Below are 24,033 nucleotides of genomic sequence, written 5' to 3' on the forward strand. Positions count from 1 at the left end.
AGCCTAGGAAGGGAGAGGCGGGACTTAACGAAAAGATTGGCGTGAGACCAGCCAATGCGCTGCGAGCCGCGGTTGCTGCTCCACGTCGGCATCGGGGCGACCAAGATGGAGGCGCTGATCTTGGTAGGAGCCGGAGGGGCAAGGGAAGGGGGGGGGGACTAGCTGGGGTGCGCTCCCGTTACCATGGAGACGGGCAGGTGGGCGGGACGGAACCTGTAGGCCTCTGCTGGGAGCCCCGGGCCTGGCCCGGTTCTTGAGGCCGCAGCCGCGGCCCAGCATCCCTGACTGGGGATGGAGGAGCCCTAGGCCGGCCATATGTGAGAGAAGGGGAGGGACAGGTGTCACTTGGATGCTCAAGGCCCTGCTGCTTTCGTGGGAAGCAATAGGGAGCTTTACTCACCTCCTCTCCCTTAGGGTCTTCTCTGGCCTAGAAAGGGAGGGGGGAAGTGCTACGTCTCCTCGCGAGTAAAACAAAAACGTGCAACGCTTTACCTGCAGCTCAGAGAACTGACTCTCTCTGCTCCAAGTGTTTCTTGAAAAAGGTCTGTCTGTAGCAGTAGAAAAGAACAAGAGTTCAGAAGCACCTCTGAGACTGACAAAATTTGTGGTAGGGTGTGAGCTTTCGTGAGACACAGCTTGCTTCTTCTGTTAGTCTGTCTGTAGCAGTAGAAAAGAGCAAGAATCCAGTAGCACCTCTGAGATCCAAGATCACCTCTAACAAAATTTGTGGCAGGTCAGGGGAGTTTTCGTGAGTCTCAGCTTACTTTTTCAGAGAGCTCATACTGTATTACAGGTTTTGCTAGTTTTATAGGTGCTACTGGACTCTTGCTCTTTTTTATACTGCTCTTGAAAAAGGAAATGCTTTTCTTTCCATCCTGACCCATGAGTTCAGTAGGGCTTATGCCTAGATATAGTGAACATAAGAGTGCACTTGCTGATGACTTTGTTTGGGTACCCTGAACAGCGGAAGGGGATCAACTGTTCCAGGAAATAGAAAATGAAATGGGTCCATTGACAACTTAAAGACTTAATCATTTATTTCAGCATAAATTGTGGTTTATCAACCTGGAATTATTACTGCTGAACTGGTATTCTTTAACAGGTATCATACGAACCCTCCCCCAGCTTATTCATTACAGCTGTAAACTATCTTAGTCAAACCTTGAACCCACTCCACCCAGTACAGGTGTTCCCTTGGAAATGGTCTCTGTATTTTTCTCGATTGGATTTGAATTTTTACACAATTACATTCCAACTTGTAATTCCTGTGTGTTGTGGCCCCTTGAGTTTCTGCCTGTCAGCTGTAGTCAACTGGCTGAAAGCGAACAAATTCAAACTGAACCCGAACGAGATGGACGTTATACTGGTTGGGATGGTGGGGATATTGGGCTCCCCACTTTTGATGGGGTTCAGTTGACCCTTGCAGACCTGGTTAGGAGCCTAGTGGTTACCCTGGATCCAACATTGCTGGTGGAGAAAGAAGTTAATGGAGCTGTGAGAAAGGTCTTATTCCAGTTCAGTCTAGACTGGAAGATGGTAGGGACCTTGGCACGGCCAATCTGGTCACTTGGATCCAGACCACAGTAACATTGAGACTAGACTACTGTAATGCACTCTTATTCGGTCTCCACTTGAAGTCAATTCAGAGGCTCCAGTTGGTGTAGAACAGCGCAGCTCGGTTATTATCAGGAGCTAGGTGGACCATGCATGTTACTCCCATTCTGCAATTGCTCCTTTGGCTTCTCATTCGTAACCGGACTCAATTCAAGGTTTTAGCTATCACATACAAAGCCCTTCATGGCCTTGGTCTTTCCTGTCTGAGAGACCACCTCTTTCTTTGTGCTCTGCTGTGGCAGCTTCCCTCATCTGAACAGGGCCTTCTGTAAGTGCAACCTTGCAAATGAGCAAAATCAGCAACTGCCCATTCGCCCTCATTCTCTGTTATACCCCCCATTTTATGGAACCTTCCTGATGAGGTTAGGAAAGCTCCCACTTTGCTAGCTTTCCACAAATTCTGCAAAACTGAATCATTCAGGAGGGCTTTTTTATTTAGGTAGGTGGGATATTCTGTTAAGGGAATGGCTCAAAGGGACAGGGACTGTAAACTATGCTGGGTAGCTTCAGTGTTGTTTAATATGTCATGTTTAATTGCTTATACCTGCTTCAGTATTGCTTTCAGCTCTGCATTGGATTTCTACTTGTTTTCAGTTTCTGTAAATTTGCATTTGTATGTCCTGATGCATTTTTTATTGAATGTCTCAGATGTTGATTGTATTGACTCACACTGTGTAATCCGCCTGGAGTCCCAGGAAGAAAGGCAGACTATAAATGATGTAAATAAATAAAACTCGACATGGTCTGTAGTGGAACTTACTGTGGCATTTAATAATGGTTAACTAAGTTCTGATATTTTTCAATTTTCAATTTTATAGAAGAAAGTTTTAATGCATTCTTCTCTCTTTGCTACCTTCTGCTTTCTTTGGAACGAGAGGGGCTTTCAGTTTGGAATCCCTTTGTTATAAAGAGCAAGATTCAATTCTCAGTGCACCTTAGAGACCAACTAAATTTGCAGGGTATGAACTTTCAACAGTCAAAGCTCCCTTCAGCAGATACAAGGAGTGGGAAATGGTTGGAGTCTAATGCAGGCAGAGGGTGGGAGGGGTATTGCAAATTTGAGTGTCAGGAAACTAGCTGTAATACATATTGTAAATAGCTTGATAGAGCAGGGCTGCAAAGTGCAGAAAATTATCATCTGTAATGGGAGAAACATCTTATGTCCTGATTCAACCCTGGGCTGTTCATTATTCCAAACTTGCAAATAAACTCAATTTCAGCAATATAAGTTGCAAGCTGGGATGGATGCCTTAGTTGTACTTGAAATATTCTGACACGGCCATGCATTTTTGTCCCTCTTCTAGTCACTGAAAACAACAACAACACACCATCTTCTCCTTGTCAATAAAGCATGTTTTAAATATGTGCCACGTTATCACAAGCAAGCTCAGCGTTAGTGAAGCACCCTGATATTTTCTGGCTGCAATCTTTAAAGTCAGTTGCAGGACTAGGCCAGGGCGTTTTTCAGCAAAACAAAACAAAAAATTAAAATCTTTGGCTGTTTCTTCCTCTAATCAGTTTTATATTTGATTTTCATGCAAGTCTTCTATTTTAGCTGTGATTTCCCCCCAGTTTCTTTTCCTCGTTTCTTTTTGCAATAAAATTTTTCTCTACCTTGCTTATGATATACTTTTTTGAACTGTCATCCCATGCCTGTCTACCCAGGTATGTTGTTTATGGCTCAGCAGTTGGTGGCCGTCCTGAGGTTAGTTGAGGAACTAATTGTGCAGGTGCCTTGAGGAAAAAGATGCTGCTCTAAGCACTGAGCCTGAAGTAATTTCGTGGGGAAGGAATCCAGCCACTTAATAGTATGAATGGTTTTGATTGAGCTGTGAACGTTGGCTGAATATAAGCAGCCATATAGTACAAAAATAAGCTCTTTCTGAAGCTGTCATAAGTTCATGTAGAATCAACATGGTTGCAGTTAAAGTGTTGGACTTAAGCTAAGAAGGCTTGGGTTCACATGCCAGCTCATCTACGACTCAGGGTGATGTTAATATTAAAGCAATGTATTAAATGTAGGCCCTGTCTTTTCATTGGCAAGCTCATGATAGAGATTAATGAGCAGTTATGCTAAATCAATGCAAACTAAGAGATAAAAATAGTGACCACAAGTTCTAACAATCAGATAGAAAACTCAAGCCATTGAAATTCACAAGCATAAGCAAAACTTCAACAGGAAAGAAGAAACCTTAAGAATGAACAGAGCATGGTTTCCAGTTCTGAAAAACACCAGGCTAACAAAACACTCCACACCCGACAATAGCCCGGCAGAGAAGATTAGCACATCAAGCACCAATCCATATGCAAAGAACCTCCTCAGGATACAGTGAAGCCTCCTGCCATTAGCATTCCACACCCTGGGAAACTCTTACAGGATGACTCAGCTCAGTTCCACCCCTCCTGAGTAGATATAAATGACCTGCCACATCTTTTCCACACTGTGACACTGAGAGATCTCTATCTTTTGGTGCTACACCTCTGAAGATGCCAGCCACAGCTGCTGGCGAAACGTCAGGAACTACCCGTGAGAATTAGAGCCCTGTTTTTCCCATTTAGGTTCTCACTGAGCAGTTTTTGTGGAAGCTGTTCAAATACTTTTGTGCTGCATGTGAGGGGACATGCTAATATTTGCTGTGAGTAATCGAACTTTCCCCCCACATGGAGTGTTTTATGGACAGTAGAAGGAGCTTGCATAACAGATGTATACTTACTGTGTCTGTGAGTGATTCCGCACATGTTGGATAATGCACTTCCAATCCTCTTTATAGATTATTTGGAATGGATCTTTTTGTGTGCAGAACAAAAAATCCACCTCAAACGATTGATAAAGTGCATTGAAAGTGCATTATCCAATGTGTGCGGAATCAGCCAATGTTTAGGATAATGCATTGGTATGAAGGCAGGGAAGAGACCTGTATGAAACATGTGACTGAAGGAAAGTGCTTAAGCATTTGTAAAGGCACATACGAAGGATAATATTTGTGCAAAGTAAGCCAGATATTCATCTTCCGTAATTCAAGATGTTGTATAAGGCAGAGACTTTGTCCCACAGCTTCATGGGGTCAGAAGGGATCAGAAAATAACTGAATCCAACTCGTTGACCCTTGGGTGATTCAGGGAGCTTTTTCAGGCTTCCTTTCTGTACTCCCCCCAAAGATATTCATTCATTCATTCATGTCATTTACAGTCCACCTTTCTCACTGAGACTCAAGGCAGATTACACAGTGTAAGACCAGTACAGTCAATTTCAAGGATATTTCCATAAACAATGCTGTAGGGTAAATAAACACAATTTTACTAAGATACAACATTAGTAAGAATCCAATACAGAATTGAAGACATGCTGAAACAGAACAGAAACAACTCTAGGGCTGCCATTAGACCACATGAAGCACAGGCAGCTCATCGGAGCACATATTTAAGACATCAGGTAGTATGTAAGGCAACATAGTGGTGAAGTCTATGGTCCTTAATTCAATAGGGAAGCATCTGAGCCCTTCTCTATAAAACAAAAGCCTTTTTGAATAATTCGGTTTTGCATCGTTTGTGGAAAGTTAGGAGAGTGGGGGCACTCCTGACCTCCTCAGGCAGGCCGTTCCACAGGGTGGGGGCCACCACAGAGAAAGCCCATCTATACGGGCTGCTGTTGATTTCGCCCACGTGCAGGGTGGCACCTGCAGGAGACCCTGTTCAGATGAGCAAAGCGGCCATGGAGGGACATAGGGAGAGAGGCGGTTTCCTAGGCATGCCGAGCAATTTTCATTAATTTCATTACTGCATTAAAATTCTAATTTTAAGACCTACTCTTGGATTTGTTAACTAACAAAAAAGGGACTATATTTTAAGACCATTTGTTGTGGCTCATAATGCCAACTCTGAGGAGACAGTTGCCCTTTATTTAAAAAAGAACAGATTTGTGCTTTTTGATCTGCTCATACCAGTACTAATGATGCGGGGAAATACATTTTCCAATGTTATATTTTTCCACTCTGCATATGTAAATTATTGGCTGTTGTTGGGGCTGTTGTACTTTAAATTAGTCATGTTAGAGGGGCTAAATGTGGGCTGCGAAGCATGGACAAATTCCCAGTGCTTATATCTGGTCCTAGTATGTAGGTCCATTTAATTGTTTGTTAACAATTGTTGTGTTGAAGTTGGAACTCATTATGTTGAATTTGTGAGTTGATCGGAAATATACATGCTGCTGAGGAATAATCATGTGTTGTCTGATATCTAGAGAGAACATGAACTTATGGGCACTTGTCTAAATGGCACCCATGGTAAAATTCTCAGCACATTACAAGCAAGCCGCGGCACAGTGCGTCATGTTGTCCGCAGAACAGATTGGTTACAAATGGCTCAACCAACTAAGCTAAACGTTCTTTGAGAATGACTCAAGGATAGAAAAATCATTTCACCCGAGGATTTCTCCCCACCCAGATTTTCCAGTGGAAAAATTAGGATTTTTTTTCGATCGATGAAGAAAAACCTCCTATGAAATATTTTCACTTTAAATTATTGCAATGCTTCTTATGACAAGGTTTTTACTCACTAAATATGTATAAGATGGATATCTGAGGACTTCTTTCCAATGGAAATTTTGAGTAGCACTGAAAAAAAAAACCCTGTTTAAGATGAGTTTTTCAATGTCTTTGAAGTGCTACTCAAAATCTATAGCATGAAAACGTCTTAAAACTCCTCCAATTTTTCCATCAGAAAAAGGAGAAAATTTCCAGCTGCTCCCCTCCCAAAGAAAGAAAGAAAAGAGAAAGGAACACCTCTTGTGATATATCCTGCCCCCTCCCGAATGAATGAAATGTACTACAATTGTATAGGGCGTCGCAGCGTCCAGCTATCTTTTCCTTTAGCATTGGGTGTATTTGCAATTTTACTTGTAGAAAAACTAAGGCATCTGTACTTTTAACTTCTGTAAATATGTCAGTTGATGCAATTTTATATGCTACGTTATACATGAGGCACAGTACACATTTAAATAGGAAAATAGTTTTTAGGTTTCTTAGTATGTTTGCATGTATTTCAGTTTTTCCTCAATTTGTTTTTCTCAGGAAAAATGGTTCTTTTCAATGGCATTTGTGGAAATTTTGTGTCTCTAGGAGACAATTTCTTTCTCCTCCTTCCCCCCCCCCCAAAAAAAAATAGACGCAGGACTCCAGGGTCAGTTGGGAGGAAAGGCCTTCTCGCAGATGATTGTGAAGCACATTCCATCCTCGAGCTATTTTATTATGCTCCTATGTGGTTGCTGCTGAAGATCTGGGGAAAGTGGTCAAAGCTCAAAAGGAATTGTGGAAATTCCTCCTGAGGACAATAAAAAGGGATAGTGCCCTCTTCTGGGGAGCGGTAGCACTGGCTTTTGCACTCTCAGAAAAGCCCGGAGTGCCGTTTTGGCGTGGAGTATGCTCCGGTTCTCATGGCAGGTGTATCCTGTGAACTGTTTCGTCCCATTCCACGAAAGGCCTTCCATGAACGTGAGCCGTGCTGACCCCAGGCGCCCAGTGGGAATGCTCCTGTCTCCTTTGCGTGGCTATCCAATTGCCTTTTGCAAATAAAACAGGCCCTGACATATTTCTTGCTGTCTACTCTTCCTCGCCGAGGCTACCCTTCCGCAGGGTCCTGGCAGTTGTAAAATCTTTATGGCAGTGCGGCTGCTATCCTACTGACCATCTGGGCCGTTGCACACCTGGTTTAATTGATTGAAGTTTAATTTATTGAAACTTCAGAATTAAATGATCAGAATAAACTGTGCAGTAACTCTTAACGTCTTGTTTTAATGGTTGATTGCTCGAGGCAGCCCTTGGCTTGAACCGGAAACCTCCAGAGAGAAATTTATGCGGCTTCTGGCTCTCCCGTCTGCACTCATTACAGATTTAAAATGTGTGTTTATTTCCTGTCTCTCCTGTGGAAGCTTGTCTTTTTGGCAAAGAGATGTATAAATTCTCCTCTGATGCTTATATGGTAAGCATCTACTCTGTTTCTCTCAGAAGGCATAACAGGACGGAGATGCTACCCTTTACCTCTCATCTGTTGCTTTGTTCGGTCCAGATTGGAAAAGGGCTATTCCTCTGATAGTGCTTGTGCGGAAAATAAGCCGGTTAGCTTTGGGGTATTATACTGTTGCGCCTGCAGTTTCTGTGGCCTTCATTAGAGCGTCTTTAATTCCCCATCTTGCTGTAAAACCAGCGGTTTTCAAACCCAGATCTGCAGGCATTGCCCAGGGGGCAGCTGAAATATTATCGGAGGGAAGGGAAAATTCCCCGTGCACATCTGCCTGCTTAGTAAGTTTGCCAAACAAATTTATCTCCGCATGTGTATGAACAAGGATGAAAAGCACCAGAAGGAGAATCTACGTTTGTCTACACTGCGTCCTGTCCGTATTAAAATGGATGAGCCACAGGAGTCTCGAAACCAATCTTATTTTCTTTGCCTGTTCAGGCATACTGCTTTAGCTGAAACTCTGGAAACCTTCTGGAAATAGGAGCCCTGTCCATGGAAGCCTCTCTGAATTGATTGGTCAACGGCGGAGCTCCAGCGTATCTGCCGTAGATCATCCACGTTTTGCAGATGATTCAAGGAAATCTTCCGGGGTGAAACCCAGCACTGTGGCCTTGCAGGAGCTGAGAAGACATTCTAGAATCTTAACTAATGCATTTTACAAGATGATTAGTAGCGGTAGGCAAGCTGTCTTCCAGGAAAGCTTTCCCGTGAATATCTTGTAACTGAGGAGCCCCTGATAAGCTTCAGGGGGGTTCTTAAAGCATGGTTCGATAAGCATGGCGCTGAGTTAGGACGGTCTGTGTTGTTAGAACGCTGGGTCCTACCTAAACACGGAACCTCTTGGGACAGCACCTGCCAGCGAGGATTTCCCTTTCACTGTTGTGTTCCAGGGAGTCATGAAATACAGGCTTTCTCCACGTTCAAAAGGGTGCACCTTACGTAATGGAGAGAGAACTCATTAACATTTGGAGGCCAGGGTGTTGTAATAACTCTGGGAACCGATCCTTGCCATTGCTGTGGCTGTCAGGCACGCTCTTACCTCTCAAAACCTGAGAGAAGGTGCGCTCTGTGGTGGCTGTTGCTGGGTCTGATTTCACTGCAATAGTGTGTGGAGGCGGAATTGTGCTGATATTCTATGGCAGGGGTTGAGGCTGTGGGCATGTTTGGAATTCTGAGAGCCAAGCTACAAGTGACGCCTGACCCAGGCTGGACACTTGTCAGCTTACCTCAAGTTTTGATGGGAAATGTAGGCGTCCTGGTCTTGCAGCTTGGCTCTCCGACTGCTGTCCAACGGACTTTTCAACTGTCACTTGTCCAACATTCCGCCAAGCTGCCTACATTTCCCATCAAAACTTGAGGGAAGCTGACAAGTGTCCAACCTGTGTCGGGCGTCACTTGTAGCTTGGCTCTGAGACAAATTAGTGGGGGCCACCACAAAATGGCTGCCGTGGTAGCTGGGGTTAATCCCAAAACATTGGGAATTTCCAAGCCAAGCGTCATCCTGTGATGGAGGCAGCTGTTTCTGAATGGATGGAAGACAAAATGCGAAGCAACTCCTGCTCCACTGAGCCGGCAGGATTGGCTCTTTGCTTTGGGAGAAGGAAGTGGGCACTAGGAAACGCACTGGTGGGCAAGCACCACATTGAGGGACTCAGTGCTACGTGGGGCAGTGGGCCTACCTGCCGTTCTGTGGAGCCTGCTGCTCCTGGGGAGGGGCTGTTGCAGCGCTTGAGGTGAAGTTCTGTTATACACTCCGACTGTGACTACGTGGAAGTCAGTGCATCACAGAACTTTGTCTCGAGAGCTTTCCAGCATCCAGCACGGGCTCAGCATTTCTTCTGGCTTCCCCGCCCCTCACCCTGAAGGTTTTACACACTAAACCCATGCTGTCTCCCTGAGCAATGACATGGCCAGGGAGGGTGGCACCCATGTGTCCCTGTACTTTGGCCTTTTATGCATGAGTGCTGATTTCCCTCAAGCGTGCTGCATCTGGCTTTGTAGTGGAAACTACAGCTGATACTGATCTGGATGGACAGTTCATGCTATTGGATGTGGCCTTCATTCTTTTCTGGTATAGCATCTAGCTGCAATATGGGCCGACTATCAATATTTGACTGCATATGCCTTTATCTTTCTCCTTCTCCTGCTAGGCGTATCCTCTGCAAAGGAGGATGGCGCTCTTGTACCTTTGAGAAAGGTCCAGAGGGGTAGGTTTCCGCTGTTGCGGCTTGTCATGCAGGCATGAGAAAAGCTTCATTTATTGAAATTTCCTCCCACACAAGTGGCCCCTCCACTGAAAGAATCACATAATCACTCATAAGTAAAACTACCATCTTGGTAAATGTCTGGCCTTTCACTACCAGGGGGACCGTCAGGATAATAGTAAACTAAGCAGTAACCTTGTTGCAACCTTGTGTCAGGGGATATAAGTTGTAAATACAGGTTGGCTTTGTGTATCTTGCTCAACGTACCACAGACATGTTCCTCAGTACATCTTTGTTTGAGCTGTCGATCTCTAAATCGCTGGTGGACTGGGACTCAAATGGTTCACAATTACCGTTTCCCCCTCTTTCTTTTTTTTAAAACATACACACAGGATAAGGCAGAGGTAAAGGACAAGTGGATTCCTTTAACTATACATTTTGACAATCAAGGTGGAAACCCAAGGCAGGCAGGATACAAAAACAGGAGGTTTTTCTAGTACCTGGTGGGTTGTCATATGTGGCTGGTTGGCTGGTTTAGCCTCATCGGGCTACAAGCCATACAGGCCTTGAATAATTTGAATGGAGGTGGGCAGTTTTTACCTGTGCTCTCAGCTGCTCCTTTGAGTGTTCGAGGGGCAGGGCTGCATGCATTTTATACATTTGAAATGGCATCAGTCACACGTAGCTTTGGGTATCATCTTGAAAATCACAGCCTTTGCTGAGATTCACCCTCCAAGTTTCCAGCCCTCGTGACTGTGGCGATAAACCTGAACATATGTCGGTAGGGACGTGAAATCTCAGAAGCCAGAATTTCTGCTAAGCAGGACTTGTGGTCGTTATCAGTTGAAGTTGCAGTTCTTTATGTAGTCCCTTTGGTTAACCGAAGAGAAAATAAGCGAACCGGTGGAAATCAGCTTAATTTTATAATTCTGTTTCCAAGACATAATTTTGGCCGGCATTTTAGATTTTGTTACATCTTTGTGTATCCACAGCCCTGCTCAGATATCGGGATGGTCTTGCCTCCTTCCTGGTCGGGCCAGCCTACAGCTTTCAGGCGGTGGGCGGAAAGGGGAGCGCCTGGTGCTGCTTGAACAGACCTGTGATCTCATGCTTTCCTTTGCAGGAGCCGTCTCTCTACACAGTCAAAGCCATTCTCATTTTGGACAACGATGGAGACCGCCTCTTTGCCAAGGTAAACTTCACTGAGATCTGGAAAGTGTGGGAGGGTGCAACATTTCCAAAGCACTCAAAGAAGACATCTCGGCAGGTCCGCTTCTAGGATTAAGGATATGACCAGTGATGGCCGATTGGCCAGCTACTTTTTGAGTGGACGGGAAGTCATCTGTGCCCATCAGGGTAGCATGAGTCCTATCCTTTGTTGTTAGCATATGCCAATCCCGTGTGTGGGGGGCTCTCCGCTGTCTGCTTCATTTCTACACAGTGAGCAATTGCTGCCAGATTCCTTCACTCTGTTCTTGTTAGCTACTTAGCTACAGGATTATTTGCTTGCTATACTCGCAAAATCTATGAAGCAAGTTACAGTCTAAAGAGTTTCTGTTTATTTTATACCACACCCAGTTCTTTCTTAAGAACATAAGAGAAGCCATGTTGTATCAGGCCAATGGCCCATCCAGTCCAACACACTGTGTCACACAGTGGCCAAAAACCAGGTGTCCTCAGGAGGTCTGCCAGTGGGGAAGGGACACTAGAAGCCCTCCCACTGATTGCTCCCCCCCAAACACCAAGAATATAGAGCATCACTGCCCGAGACAGAGAGTTCCATCTATACCTTGTGGCTAATATCCACTGATGGGCCTCTGCTCCGTATGTTTATCCAGTCCCCTCTTGAAGCTGTCTCTATCTTCTTGATAGAGGATGGAAGCGTGTTCCCCTATCCAGGGTCCTCCGCTTAGGTCTTGTGATTGACAGGGAAACGTATAGGACCTCAGTTCAAATCATCTGACCCTTAACTCTGATACAGGTTCTGTCTTTGCCCTGTTTCCCCTCTGTCTAAAACAGAAGTGACATACGTCTCACGCTTTTGATGGTTTTTACTGTGAAATGTTTTCTTGCCCATCCGCAAACTTCAAAGCATGGCAAACTGTAATTGAGGTTGTCGTTCCTGCATTTCTGAAACTCTTGCCTTCATGGTGAGAGATTACCACTTCGCACTATGTCACCAGTTTTTCTTTTTCCCCTACAGTATTACGATGATACATATCCTTCAGTCAAGGAGCAAAAGGCCTTTGAGAAGAACATCTTCAATAAGACTCACCGGACAGATAGTAGGTTCTGTTGTGTGTATGGGGGGAGCAGCGATGGAAAATTGATAAATTTGTTTATTACAGATACATTTTACCTTTCTTCTCAATGGGAGCTTACATAGCCTCCTCCATTTGCCCTCACAACAACCTGGTGAGGTAGGCTACACTGAGAGTGTGTGACTGGCCTATGGTCACCGAGCAAGCTTCTGTTGTAGAGTGGGGGAATAAAGTGAGCAATGGAAGCTCACTGGGTAACCTTGACCAATCACGTTCTCTCAGTATAATTTTCCTCACAGTGTTGTTGTGAAGATAAAACGGAGGAGGGGAGGTCAACTGCGTGACCTTCTCTGGCAGAGTGAGGATTCAAACCTGGGTCTCCCAGATCCTACTCCAACATTCTAACAACTACACCATTCTGGTTCTGGGGTAAAGTGAATAGATTTCCTTCCTGCCCCATCTAGGATTCTCTGGCGGAAGATTCACCTCACCTGTGAACTGACCCTTCTTCCTATGTCCATAGGCCTTTTGAAGAGTCTGTCTTGGAAAACACAGAATATTCGATATATTTTGAGCCCAACTGGTATATTCTGAGCCCGCTTTGTCCACTTCTTATCGGCTAGGCTCCATTGAAGTCACAGGGGAAGAGAAAAACCGGGCACTTGTACTTAAACTGGCTGGGAAGGAAATGCTCCTGAAAGAAGGCATCCCTTGGACGTCTTGCTTAGTCAGTGCTGCGTGGGTCATCTTGGTCCAGCAGTCACAATCACCCGTGATGTGTGTGGGCTGGAACAGGAGAATGTCCATTGTGAGAACGTGTAGGGGGAATGCAGGCAATGGATTCAGGTCAGCTCTCTGTAGGCCTTGCAGCCCACGATGTGGGCACACGTTCAGCACGCGTATTGCCCTTGATCTGACTTCAGATTGGTTTCGTCACACCAGCCACAGTCGGTCCCAGAAGACAATTTTGTAATTACAGATTTCACAAGGCGACACCTTTTCGCAATCCAGGGTGTTGCCGTTGTGAGCATAGCGGCCTTGCTCCTTTTCCTGAGGCAGGATCTGTACTGAGAAATCAAAGCCAGTGGGCGGAGGAAAGATTCATTAAGAAGCTGATTTTAAAATGTCCCAGTCTTTTGAATATTACTGTTCTTCCTTGGGGGTAACTACTTAGCATCTAAATTAAGATACTAAATTCAGTCAGAATGTGGACGCCTCTGGCTTAAACCAGAACAAAAGGAATTATTCAGTAGGTGTACAGTTGTGAGATGGCATTCCGTTCAAGTTCATGGCTCCCGAAAAAGCTGATGTAGTCGCATTTGCACAGTTTGATGGGCAGCTGCCACACTGGGATGTGCAACATTGTGCAATGCACAAGTCTGTGTTCTTACAGTGTGGCTTTTCTCCCAATGCTTCTTCATCTGCTCATCCATTGCTTCTTTGTCTTTCCCATTCAGGTGAGATTGCTCTCCTGGAGGGACTGACAGTCGTATATAAGAGTAGCATCGACCTGTATTTCTATGTTATCGGCAGCTCCCATGAAAACGAGGTACGTTACCCCAACGCAGCAAGAGTCGTGCCGTTGTTTTTCTGTTTCGCTTTCCTGTTTGAAGGGTAGTTGTCCTCACCATTTTTTGTGAGCTCCTCCTCCCTCCCTCTGGCACTACTGTGGTTAATGTGACGATTAATTGAACTCTGCTTTCTGTGGAAAAGAGGAATTTCACCTCAGAGCCTCTTGAAGGGGCAAGTTTGCAACAAGGCAGAAAGATTCCAGCTTACCATGTAGCTCAAGGGTTCCCAACATGGTATCTGTGGGCCCCATGGGGCTCTCCAGTGACTTTCCTGGCTCCCACCGAGTGTTTTTAGAAAGTGGGTGGGGCCAGGTGGGGCTTTTGCCCAGCAGGCTTTCTCATTGGCCACTGAAGATTCGATTGACTGTGCAGATTTTTTAAAAAGTTGCTTTGGTGGCAGTACAAGGATCTTCACTGTGTAACTGAAGGTAAGCTAAGGCAGCCATTTTGTGGGTGGCCCTGCCTCCTGTGGCAGCCATTTTGTCACAGACATTTTGAGGCTGCACCCATCACCAGAATTCCAAAGGTCGAGGACCCCTGATGTAACTTGTCTAACTATTGCCCCTTTTAGAGGTAACTGCAAAATCAGTGTGACACTAGCTTTGCTTGGGGCAAGTGTCTGTGTGTTTCCTTTATCCCATAACCCTGTCCTCTCTTTTTGCAGCTAATGTTAATGGCTGTGCTCAACTGCCTCTTTGACTCACTCAGCCAGATGCTGCGGTAAGAAAACCCCTTGCTAGTATTACATTTGGTCAGAGCTTGGGTGCACTTGCAGTAGGCTGAAAATTGTAAAAGCTGGGGAGGTGGGATGGTGCACCACAAAACAGTGGGGCAGATTTTCTTGCACCGTTTTGAAAACACATTGAAGCTCGTGCTAGTTGGCTCCCCCCCCCCCCAATGGATTTAAGTGAGTTGAGCAGGCAATAACGTCACATTGAGAACTCTGTGGAAGAGATAAATAAGAGCCTGCTAGGTAAAACTGAAGGTCTATTTAGTCCCGTATTTTGTTTCTCACAATGGCCAAATAGATACTCTGAGAAAGCATGTAGCCCCCCCTCACTGTTGCTCTTCTGGCAGAGGTATACTGCCTGCCTCTGAAAATGGAGATTTCAGTTAGTCATCATGTTCAATGGCCATTGATAAGACTAACAGTGCAGTCCTATGGAGAGTTACTCCAGTCTAAGCCCATTGACTTCAATGGGCTTAGACTGGAGTAACTCTCCATAGGACTGCACCGTTAATCTTCATGAATTTGTCTACTTTCTTTTTAAAGATATTTAACTTGGTCACTATCCCCTTATCTCTTGGGAGAGAATTCCATAAATTAGTTTTGCGTCACATGAAGAATTGTGTTCATTTGTCTCTCCTGAATTTACTCTCAGTGAATCTAATTTCCTTTAAAAAATTAGAATAATACACTCATTAAGAGAAAGGGAAACGAAATCAAAAATCAATTCTAAAACACAATAAGAATTCAAATGTTAATAAAATAGACCATTAAAATGTCAGGTGTTAGTAATACAACGTTACAGCAGGATCCTGTTATTGGTGAACATTACTAAACGGGACAAAATATTAGTGACTGAGATTATAACATTGAGTTGGGATCAGGGTGTTAAGAAATATTAATAAATAAGACAAGCAAAAGGTCTGTGGTTAATAATTTAAAGAAGTTAAGAGGAGGAAAATGAGAGGTGAAAAAGGGGAGATGGAATCCCAGAAATATAAAATATTCCTAAACAAAAGTGACCATGTTATTAACAGATGATGCCAAGTTCCAAGGTTATTGGGCACAGGGGGTGGGAAATCTCTCTAGCCATATTATCAGTAACATAACATGCATCATTTTAATTATCATGTGTCCCCGATGCAGAATGTGGAAGTTCATTTATTTGCGGGTGGGGGGCATGATGTGCGTTATGTGCCATCAAGTCGCTTTCGACCTATGGCAACCCTATGAAGGAAAGACCTCTCAAAGATTGTATCATTAACAAACTTGCTCAGATCCTGCAAACTGGAGGATGCTGCTTCTTTTATTGAGTCCAGCCATCTTGTTTTAGGTCTTCCTCTTTTCCCTACTGCCTTCCACTTTTCCTAGCATTATTGACTTTTCCAGAGAATCTTGTCTTCTCATGATGTGACCATGATATACCCCCTCAAAGGCAGGCCTTCACCATGGATTGTGCATGCTGAACGTGTCCAGCGGTTCAGGATGCAGGCTTATGTATCCAGCGCAGAATTTAGCTGCAGCATATGCTACAAGCTAGCCCTTGTGATTGTACAGGGAAATGTGGAATATGTCTGGGAGAGCCCGTGGGAGAGGGGGAGTTCTAACACCTACCGGATGCGACTCTGAAGCCCTGACTTCGGCTGTGTGAGTCGCCTTGCCATAGGGAGTGCACCAGTCTGTCCCATGCTTAGACTCTAGTGGTCAGCCAAACCTTCCTCTTAGGTACTGTGGGTACACATTTGTCCTCCGTGCTGAGCAAATTCTGTTCTCTTTCTCTACAGGAAGAACGTGGAGAAGCGGGCATTACTGGAAAACATGGAAGGGCTTTTCTTGGCTGTGGATGAGATTGTGGATGGGGGGTGAGTCCAGGCTCAGCACCTGGCTGTGGATCTGGGGTGAACTGCCTTTTGCCTTTCTGCCCCAACTCCCTGGGAGCCAAGCCCAAGCCGTCTTTTCCCTTCCTCTGTTTCAGGGTGATTCTTGAGAGTGACCCCCAGCAGGTGCTACACAGAGTTGCTGTGCGGGTAAGTGAGCCTCACTTCTCTGTTCTTCTTTGTCTGCCTTCCCAGACAATAGCCACAGCCTTTGTGATAGGCATTTATTTAATAGGGATGTCTTGCATGACACAGTCTAAAGCAGAGAATCTGACATCAGAAGTATTTTAAATATCTTGGCCTCTGTTGTTTAAAAAGGAAATACATGAGCAATGCCAAGTTATATCTCAGAAGCTAAAGGGCAGTGGCTGAGCAGTTCTCCCTGCGGTCAAGGGGGTAGGATTATATACCCTTTGCCATTTCTGGTTTCTTTACTCCATGGCTAGCAGGGTGTAAAAGTAAAGATATGCAATAAAACGTTAAAGAAAGACACCTGATCGTTGCATAGGCTTTGGCTGTTAGGGCTTTGGCTCCTGGTCTGAAGAGCGATCCAAGCCTAGGAGATTTCTAGCCTGTGCTAAGTCTTTGTGACCTGGCTCTAGCTGAGGGATAGAGGGGCCCGTTGCTTAGTCAGTCTTCATAAAAGCAAGGAAACCTGGCACAAGTTTAGAGCCAGTGTGGTGTAGTAGTTAAGAGCAGCAGGACTCTAATCTGGAGAACCGGGTTTGATTCCCTACTCCTCCACTGGAAGCCAGCAGGGTGACCTCGGGTCAGTCACAGCATTCTCAGAGCTCTCTCAGCCTCACCCACCTTACAGGGTGATTGTTGTGGGGATAATAACATACTTTGTAAACTGCTCTGAGTGTCAAGTTGTCATCATCATCATCATTTCTTTGGCTGATTGGGGCGGGTGAGATAGGAATATGATGTTGCACTTGGATTTTGGAGGCCCTTTGAAGCTCTTTATTAGGTCTGTATCTTCTGCACGGTCCCTTGATTTGGGATAGATGTCTCATTGAAAGCTTGGGGTCCCCTTAGCTAGAATCTGCAGGATGGATTCGGGAGGCCTGCTCTCAGAAGAGTGCCTGTGCCGGATCATTCAATGTGTTTCAGTTCTCGCATTTACTGGATTGGGACTGCCTGTGTAGCACAGCGGCTTTTAGAGAGTAAAACATCCAATCACCAAAACGTTAAGATGAAGAAATCAAAACTATGTTATAATACTGATTTTATAAAACGTAGATAAAATTGAGATGGCCTGTAGAAGCACAGAGATGGGCCTGCGATAAGAACTTAAAAGGAAGAAAGTTGCGGGGAGGCCCTCTAACCATGGGTGTGTTTCTGTTTCAGGGAGAGGATGTCCCTCTTACAGAGCAAACAGTCTCGCAGGTATGTGATGTGCTCGGGTCCTCTCTTTCAGTACCTGTCCCCCTCCCCTGTTTCTCCCTGTTGCCTCCCTCAGCACCTTCAGGTGCAAGGGGACACCCACACAAGCGAAAGAGCTGAGGAGGGAGATCAGATTGGCAAAGTTATTCCTAACGGGGGCCAGACTGAACTTCCCTTGGTTTTGGTGCTGTTTGGAGTCAGTGCAGGCCAGCGACAGCAGCCAGAACTTCCCTCCTCTCCCTTCTGCTTTATCTGGGCAGCTGGTCATGAGAGGGGAGTTCTTTCTGGCAGGGTGAGAAGAAGTGAGCTCCGTCCAATTGCACGCAAGCCCTGCCCTGGAGTTCCTCCTCGGAGAGGGCGAGATGCAGCTTCCCAGTGGCCTTTATTCCTCTGAATGGAGACAGTTTCCCTCGGCTGTCCTCGAAGGGAAGTTTAAAAAAATCCCTTAGAGGAAAGGATTTGTTCCTGCTGAGAGGAAGGGATAGAATCATTAGAACACATTATATTTGATTGCAAGGTGTATAACAATCTTCGCAAATCTCTTCCTCTTTTTTCACCTTTGCCCCTTACCCGTAGCCAAAGGATATGCACTCTGAGGGGTTTCTTTTCAGATAGACATCCTAAGATCACATTTCAGGTGGCCAGATTTGGTTGGATTGCTTCAAGGATCAGGAAATCCTTAGCGTCTAAGTGAATGATTTTATTGTACCACTGAGAATTTTAAAGCTTATACTATTGTATCATGAATGATTTTACCCAGGTATTGTGAATGGTTTTATCGATGTTTTATTTTCTTCTGTGGTGCCTTTTATTGGTGTTTTTGTAAATTGCTGGTCGCTGACCGTGGAAAATAAACTACTACTACTACTGAATGGAGACAGGAGCTCACATGTTCGTCCTCTGTCGTGCAGTTGAATGTCCTGAGAATCTTGGCTCTCGTTTAAACAAAATCTTGCATGCCAAAGAAAGTTGAAGCAGGACTTCAGAGTGGTTCAGGGTTCTGCACAGCTCCTGTTAGTAGAAGTATCAGAAATACTTGCTTATTGCATGCAAGGCCCAGAAGTTGCATTTTATGCAGGCAGAGCATGCACATTTCCAGATGCTCTTTTAAAAATTTGCCTGCCCATGGACCACTTTTCTAAAATCTCGGGGAGATTCCTGTCACTCTTTTCTAGTAGCTACAAGAGGGTTTGATTCAAGGGCAATTGTTGGCTGACTCCCATTAGCTGAAACCAATCTCTGTTTGCAGGTGCTGCAGTCAGCAAAGGAACAGATCAAGTGGTCACTGCTTCGGTGAGGAGCAACTTGGAACCCAGTCTCTGGACCTACTGTATCCCCAGCCACCAACTCAGTCCCTCTTATTGTCTGTCTCACACTGACCAAAATATAACATGACCATGGTTTTTGATGTATCTTTCTGAGTCTCGCTGCTGTCTTCGCGATGGTTGATGGAGAGACAGGCTCAAACTAATTGAGTCTGTGAGTACTTTTGAAATGTTGAGATAAAGGAGTGAGTAAAACCACAAAAGAGCTACAGTGGGGGTTGGGGGGTGGGGGGGAAAGCCAACCACGCTCCAAGTCGCCGTTCTCCAACTTAAGTGGCTCTTCCATTGGAGGAATCACAGAATCATAGAGTTGGAAGGGGCCATACAGACCTTCTAGTCCAACGCCCTGCCCGATGCAGGATGAGCCTGAAGCATCCCTGACCAATATTCATTCAGCCTCTTCTTGAAAACTACCAGTGAGGGGGAGCTCACCACCTCCCTAGGCAGCTGATTCCACCTTTGAACTACTCTGACCGTGAAAAAGCTTTTCCTAATATCCAGCCGGTACCTTTCTGCATGTAATTTAAGCCTGTTGCTTCGGGTCCTATCCTCTGCTGCCAACTGGAACAGCTCCTTGCCCTCCTCCAAATGACAGCCTTTCAAATATTTAAAGAGAGCAATCACGTCCCCCCTCAATCTTCTCTTCTCCAAACTAAACATTCCCAAGGCCCTCAGCCTTTCCTCGTAGGGCTCAGTCTCCAGACCCCTGATCATCCTCGTCGCTCTCTTCTGCACCCTCTCGATTTTGTCCACATCCTTTTTGAAGCAGGGCCTCCAGAACTGCACACAGTACTCCCGGTGCAGCCTGACCAGGGCAGTATAGAGAGGGGCTATGACCTCCTGCGATTTTGATACAGTGGCCCTTTTGATACAACCCAAGACTGAGTTTGACTTTTTTGCTACCGCAAGAATCGCTTAGCCTGAAGGAAAGCTCCCTTGGCTGGAGGGAAGCCTTCAGAATTTGCTCAGTGGAGGGAGGAGGAGGAGGGAGGATCCTCCCCAATCACAAAACGTTCCAAGAAAAGCCTCTTCCAATGATGGGGACAGCCGTTTCTGAATGGGGTCTCCCTGCAGACCCAAAGGTGATGCCTCCCTAGGGTTCTGCTCTGCAATGAAATGGAAGAAAGGACGGGGTCTTCGCTTTATCGAAGAAACGAGTGAGTGCTAGATAACACATTGATTGGGCACCCTGTTGGGGATCTCTGACCTTGTACTTAGGAACAAGTGAGGAGGGTACAGGCCTGGTCTGCCTATTTGATAAAACGAAGTGATAGAACTGGATATTGCCATTTCATAGTGCAAGAGGGGAGCCACGTTTTAAATGCTTCACTGTTTTTTTTTAAATGCTGCAGATGGAAAATGAGCACAGCTGGGATTTTGCATAAAGGGTTTTCAACCCTGCACCCTGAAGTGGTATGGTTTATTAACTGCTTCATTCTGCAAAGTAGACTTCAGTTAACTCTTGTAACTCTGGTCTGAACTCAGACTTTAAAAAAAAGAGAGAGAGAGCAAAAAGCAACAAAATTTATTTAGTTTCCAGTATAAAAAAACCCATTTTCTTCCTGCAGAATATACATAGATATAGGAAGACTGACATTTTTCCAGTTTCACTATTCAAATACAACAGATTTAAATCTGAAATTTGAGATTTCAAGTTTCCCCTCAAAATTCATACATTTCCTACTTACTGACTTGATTATTTTCATTGGGGATCCAAAGCAAAATCTCATAAGCAGGTAACCAAGCAACACTTTTGCACGTCTGTTATTAAAGACAGTCAATCGTTCTAAAAACAGTACTGCATGCCACCTATCGCAGCATCCTAAGGAGAGTTACACTTTTCAAACCTCAATCACTTTAACTGGCTCAGAAGGGCATAAACTCTGTTTAGGAGCACACTTTTGGCACCTGCCAAAAATCAAGTATTTAAATAATTGGTGGAGAAGCGCAGTTAGGTGGGCAGCTGGGTTAATCTGCAGTAGAACAGCAAGATCTGAGTTCCAGTAGCACCTTAAAGGCCAACAAGATTTTCAGGGTTTAAGCCTTTGAGAGTCAAAGCTGATGAAGGAAAGTTTCTGACAATAGGAGATTTATCTCTGAAAAATCTTGTTGCTCGATTAAGGTGCTACTGGACTCGAATCTTGCCGTTTATAAAATACTGGATGAATATTCAGCAATTGATGGACTGCATGCAGAAAAAACATTTTGATAAAAGTTGCAGGAAAGAATTTTTTAGGAACAATGGTGGTTTTACGTGGGAAGACAGCAACACTACCCTGTGTAAAATCTAATCCGGGTCGACACGATAACAGTGTTCCCTTCACAGAAATTTTTGTCAGACGCACTGTGGGTACTTCCTGGTCTCCACCAGTAAAACTTCAGGGCAGAGAGGGAAGGTTCCCTCTTAATTGGTTGCTCTTCCCACTCTACCCGTCCTCTCCTAGGCTTCATGTTTTCCCCATTTGCGGGCCTTGCTCCGAGAGGAAGTGTTGGAGCAGAGTATTATAGGTTTGCATTGCATCTGCAACTCGGTTAACAGCTGCTGCATGAATGAGAACTGCTTCTCGCATCTGACTGGCAGCGGCTTTGATTTCCTTCTTACTCCTCAGCGCCTGCCTTCGCAATTTCTCCCTTTCTTGTCTCTGCATGTCCATCTGGACTTGGTAAAGTTGCTGGAAACTCTTCATGTTCTTATTGTACTGTGGCAGGAATGCTTTGGTGAACGCCTTCATCATCGGGCTCTTTTTGGTTCTTGCTTTTACGAGACCAGTTGCTAGGGCTCTCCGAGCTAGAAAGAACGGGGAATGAACGAGAATTTAATTCCATTCTTATTTAAGTGTCTGCTTTATGATGATTTACATTTGTCCTGCACTCTCGGCTGAATGAGTTCCTGATGAAGATCACACAACATTTGGATGAAAATCTTCAACATTCAAGAAAGCTAACTAGGGTTTAAATCTGCATTGTGTCAGGAAGCTCAGTGGGTGATCTTGGGCCTGTCCATTGCATTCGGCCTCACATACTTTGCAGCAAAGATCCCCAACCTTTTTGAGCTGGTGGGCATCTTGGAAATTTTGACAGGGGCTGACGAGTGCCACCCCATAATGGTTGCTGCAGAAAGCAGGACCAGACCCCAAACGGCTGCAGCAAGAGGCGGACAAACACAATTACTGTCACCGTCGCTTAGCAAAAGAATTGCAGAAAGGGAGTTAAAAAGAAAGGAAAGTTTAAGGAAAAAGAAGGGAAAACCAAAAGCAGGAAAACCTGAAGGGGGAGTGGAACCACACACACATTGGATAATGCACTTCCAATCCTCTTTAGAGATCATTTGGAACGGATTTTTTTCATGTGCGGAACAAAAAATCCACCTCAAACGATTGATAAAGTGCATTGAAAGTGCATTGTCCAACGTGTGCGGAATCAGCCATTGACTAAGGAAACCCTGGTGCTTACCAGCCCTCCTGCTTCTCCATTGGTTGCAGCTACTATTGCAGCCGTGTGAAACCCCTTTGTTTGAACGAGGACAGCTAGAAGTAAGCCCTGCCTTACAATGGCCCCGTCTACTTTCTGAAAAGCTTGATGGGTGAGATGGCACCAATGTGTACTATGTTGGGGAACTCCGTTTTACAGGATAGTTGTAAGGATTCTGTAGGGAAGGAAGAACTAACTGTGTACGCTGGCCACTTTAAGCCCCCTAGGATGGGGGTAAGAAAGCACTAGGCAGGTAAGCCCTTAACAGGAAATAATACTCAACTGTTCAAAGAGCAGTGGCAAAAGCATGAAGGCAGTTAGCCCAAGTGGAAAACAGAGTGAAAAGGCCGGTAGTAAAATCCTAAGGATTTGCAGCAATAGCAGAAATATAAATCGAGAAAGCCAAGGAACACAGATCCAGAGGAGTTAGCCGTGTTCGTCTGTAGCTGCAAAACAGAGAGTGCAGTAGCACCTTTAAGATGAACCTTTATTGTAGCACAAGCTTTCGAGAACCGCAGGTCTCTTTGTGAGATGCATCTGATGAAGAGAGCTGTGGTTCTCAAAAGCTTAAGAAACACAGAAGGGATGTTAAAAGGTTGTTGGGGGGTGGGGATGGGGAAGGGTACCTGAAAGTAAAAAGATCTTCACTTTAACTTGTTCCTTGCAGAATAGCTATAGGGAAGGGATTCCAGTATTGTCTACTCTAACTGGCAGCGGCTGTCTGGGATTTCAGGAAGAGGCAGGTCTTTCCCAGCGCTTGCTATTCAAGATCTTTCAACTGGAGATGCCAAAGACTGAATCTGGGACCTTCTGCATGCAAAGCCATGTGCTTTTGCCATTGGGCCGTGGCTGATTCTCCTAAGACAGGAGGAAACTAGGTATGCTAGGTAGGAGGAAGAGATTCAGAAGCCAAAGACCACTTTCAGCATTGACTTCTCTATCAAGCAGAGAGTCGCCAGTGCTGGGACTGATCCCGCCATGTCAATCAACCTCCAAAGAATACTGGAAGGTGTGGGATGATAAAACGAGAGCGCAAAATGAAACAGAGCTTGAGTTCCGATACAGCAATAGAAAATTGGAGATGGAAAAGTTTTCCGTGAAACAGCGCGGGGATGATAAGAATCGTTTAAAATTCAGAAATGGACTTCTATACTCACGTAGTGCTCTGGTGGTTGAAGACCCCCCGGCAGAGGCATCAAGAGGAGCATTAGAAAGCCTTCTTGGGGCTTGGGAGTTACAGTCAGGTAGCTTGTAACCCGGACTCTGATCGCTGTCTGGTGATACACCATTCACCCCCTCCAGGTGCTCTTCCTCCTCGGTGCTAGGAGTAGAGGAAGTGGCTGTCACTGGTTCAGTGTTATGGCCATTGCAGAGGATGTCGTCCAACAGGCCATAGTATCTCCATATGGAATCTCCTTTCCCGGGTTGTCCTTTCTCTTTAATGTTCCTATACTGCCTCCTTAAATCCTTGGCTTTGATACGCAACTGGTGCGGGGTGCGATTGTACCCGTGGCTATTCATCCTTTCGGCAAGCTCTTCATAGATGGCCTGGTTCCGGTGGCTGGCGTTCAGTTGCTCTTGC

At 45.2% G+C, this 24,033-nt stretch overlaps 1 protein-coding gene across 1 annotated transcript; it reads left to right on the forward strand.

The window, feature by feature from the left end:
* On the forward strand, positions 1–19,067 carry COPZ1 (COPI coat complex subunit zeta 1). Its single transcript, XM_055003981.1, has 9 exons — positions 1–123; positions 10,957–11,025; positions 12,037–12,118; positions 13,552–13,643; positions 14,330–14,385; positions 16,177–16,254; positions 16,368–16,419; positions 17,620–17,658; positions 18,905–19,067. Exons 1-9 carry the CDS (start codon positions 55–57, stop codon positions 18,950–18,952), a joined length of 585 nt encoding a protein of 194 aa, XP_054859956.1. The 5' UTR covers positions 1–54; the 3' UTR covers positions 18,953–19,067.
* The last annotated feature ends 4,966 nt before the right edge of the window (positions 19,068–24,033 follow it).

The sequence above is a fragment of the Eublepharis macularius genome, chromosome 19, assembly GCF_028583425.1.
Source record: "Eublepharis macularius isolate TG4126 chromosome 19, MPM_Emac_v1.0, whole genome shotgun sequence".
Lineage (NCBI taxonomy): Eukaryota > Metazoa > Chordata > Lepidosauria > Squamata > Eublepharidae > Eublepharis > Eublepharis macularius.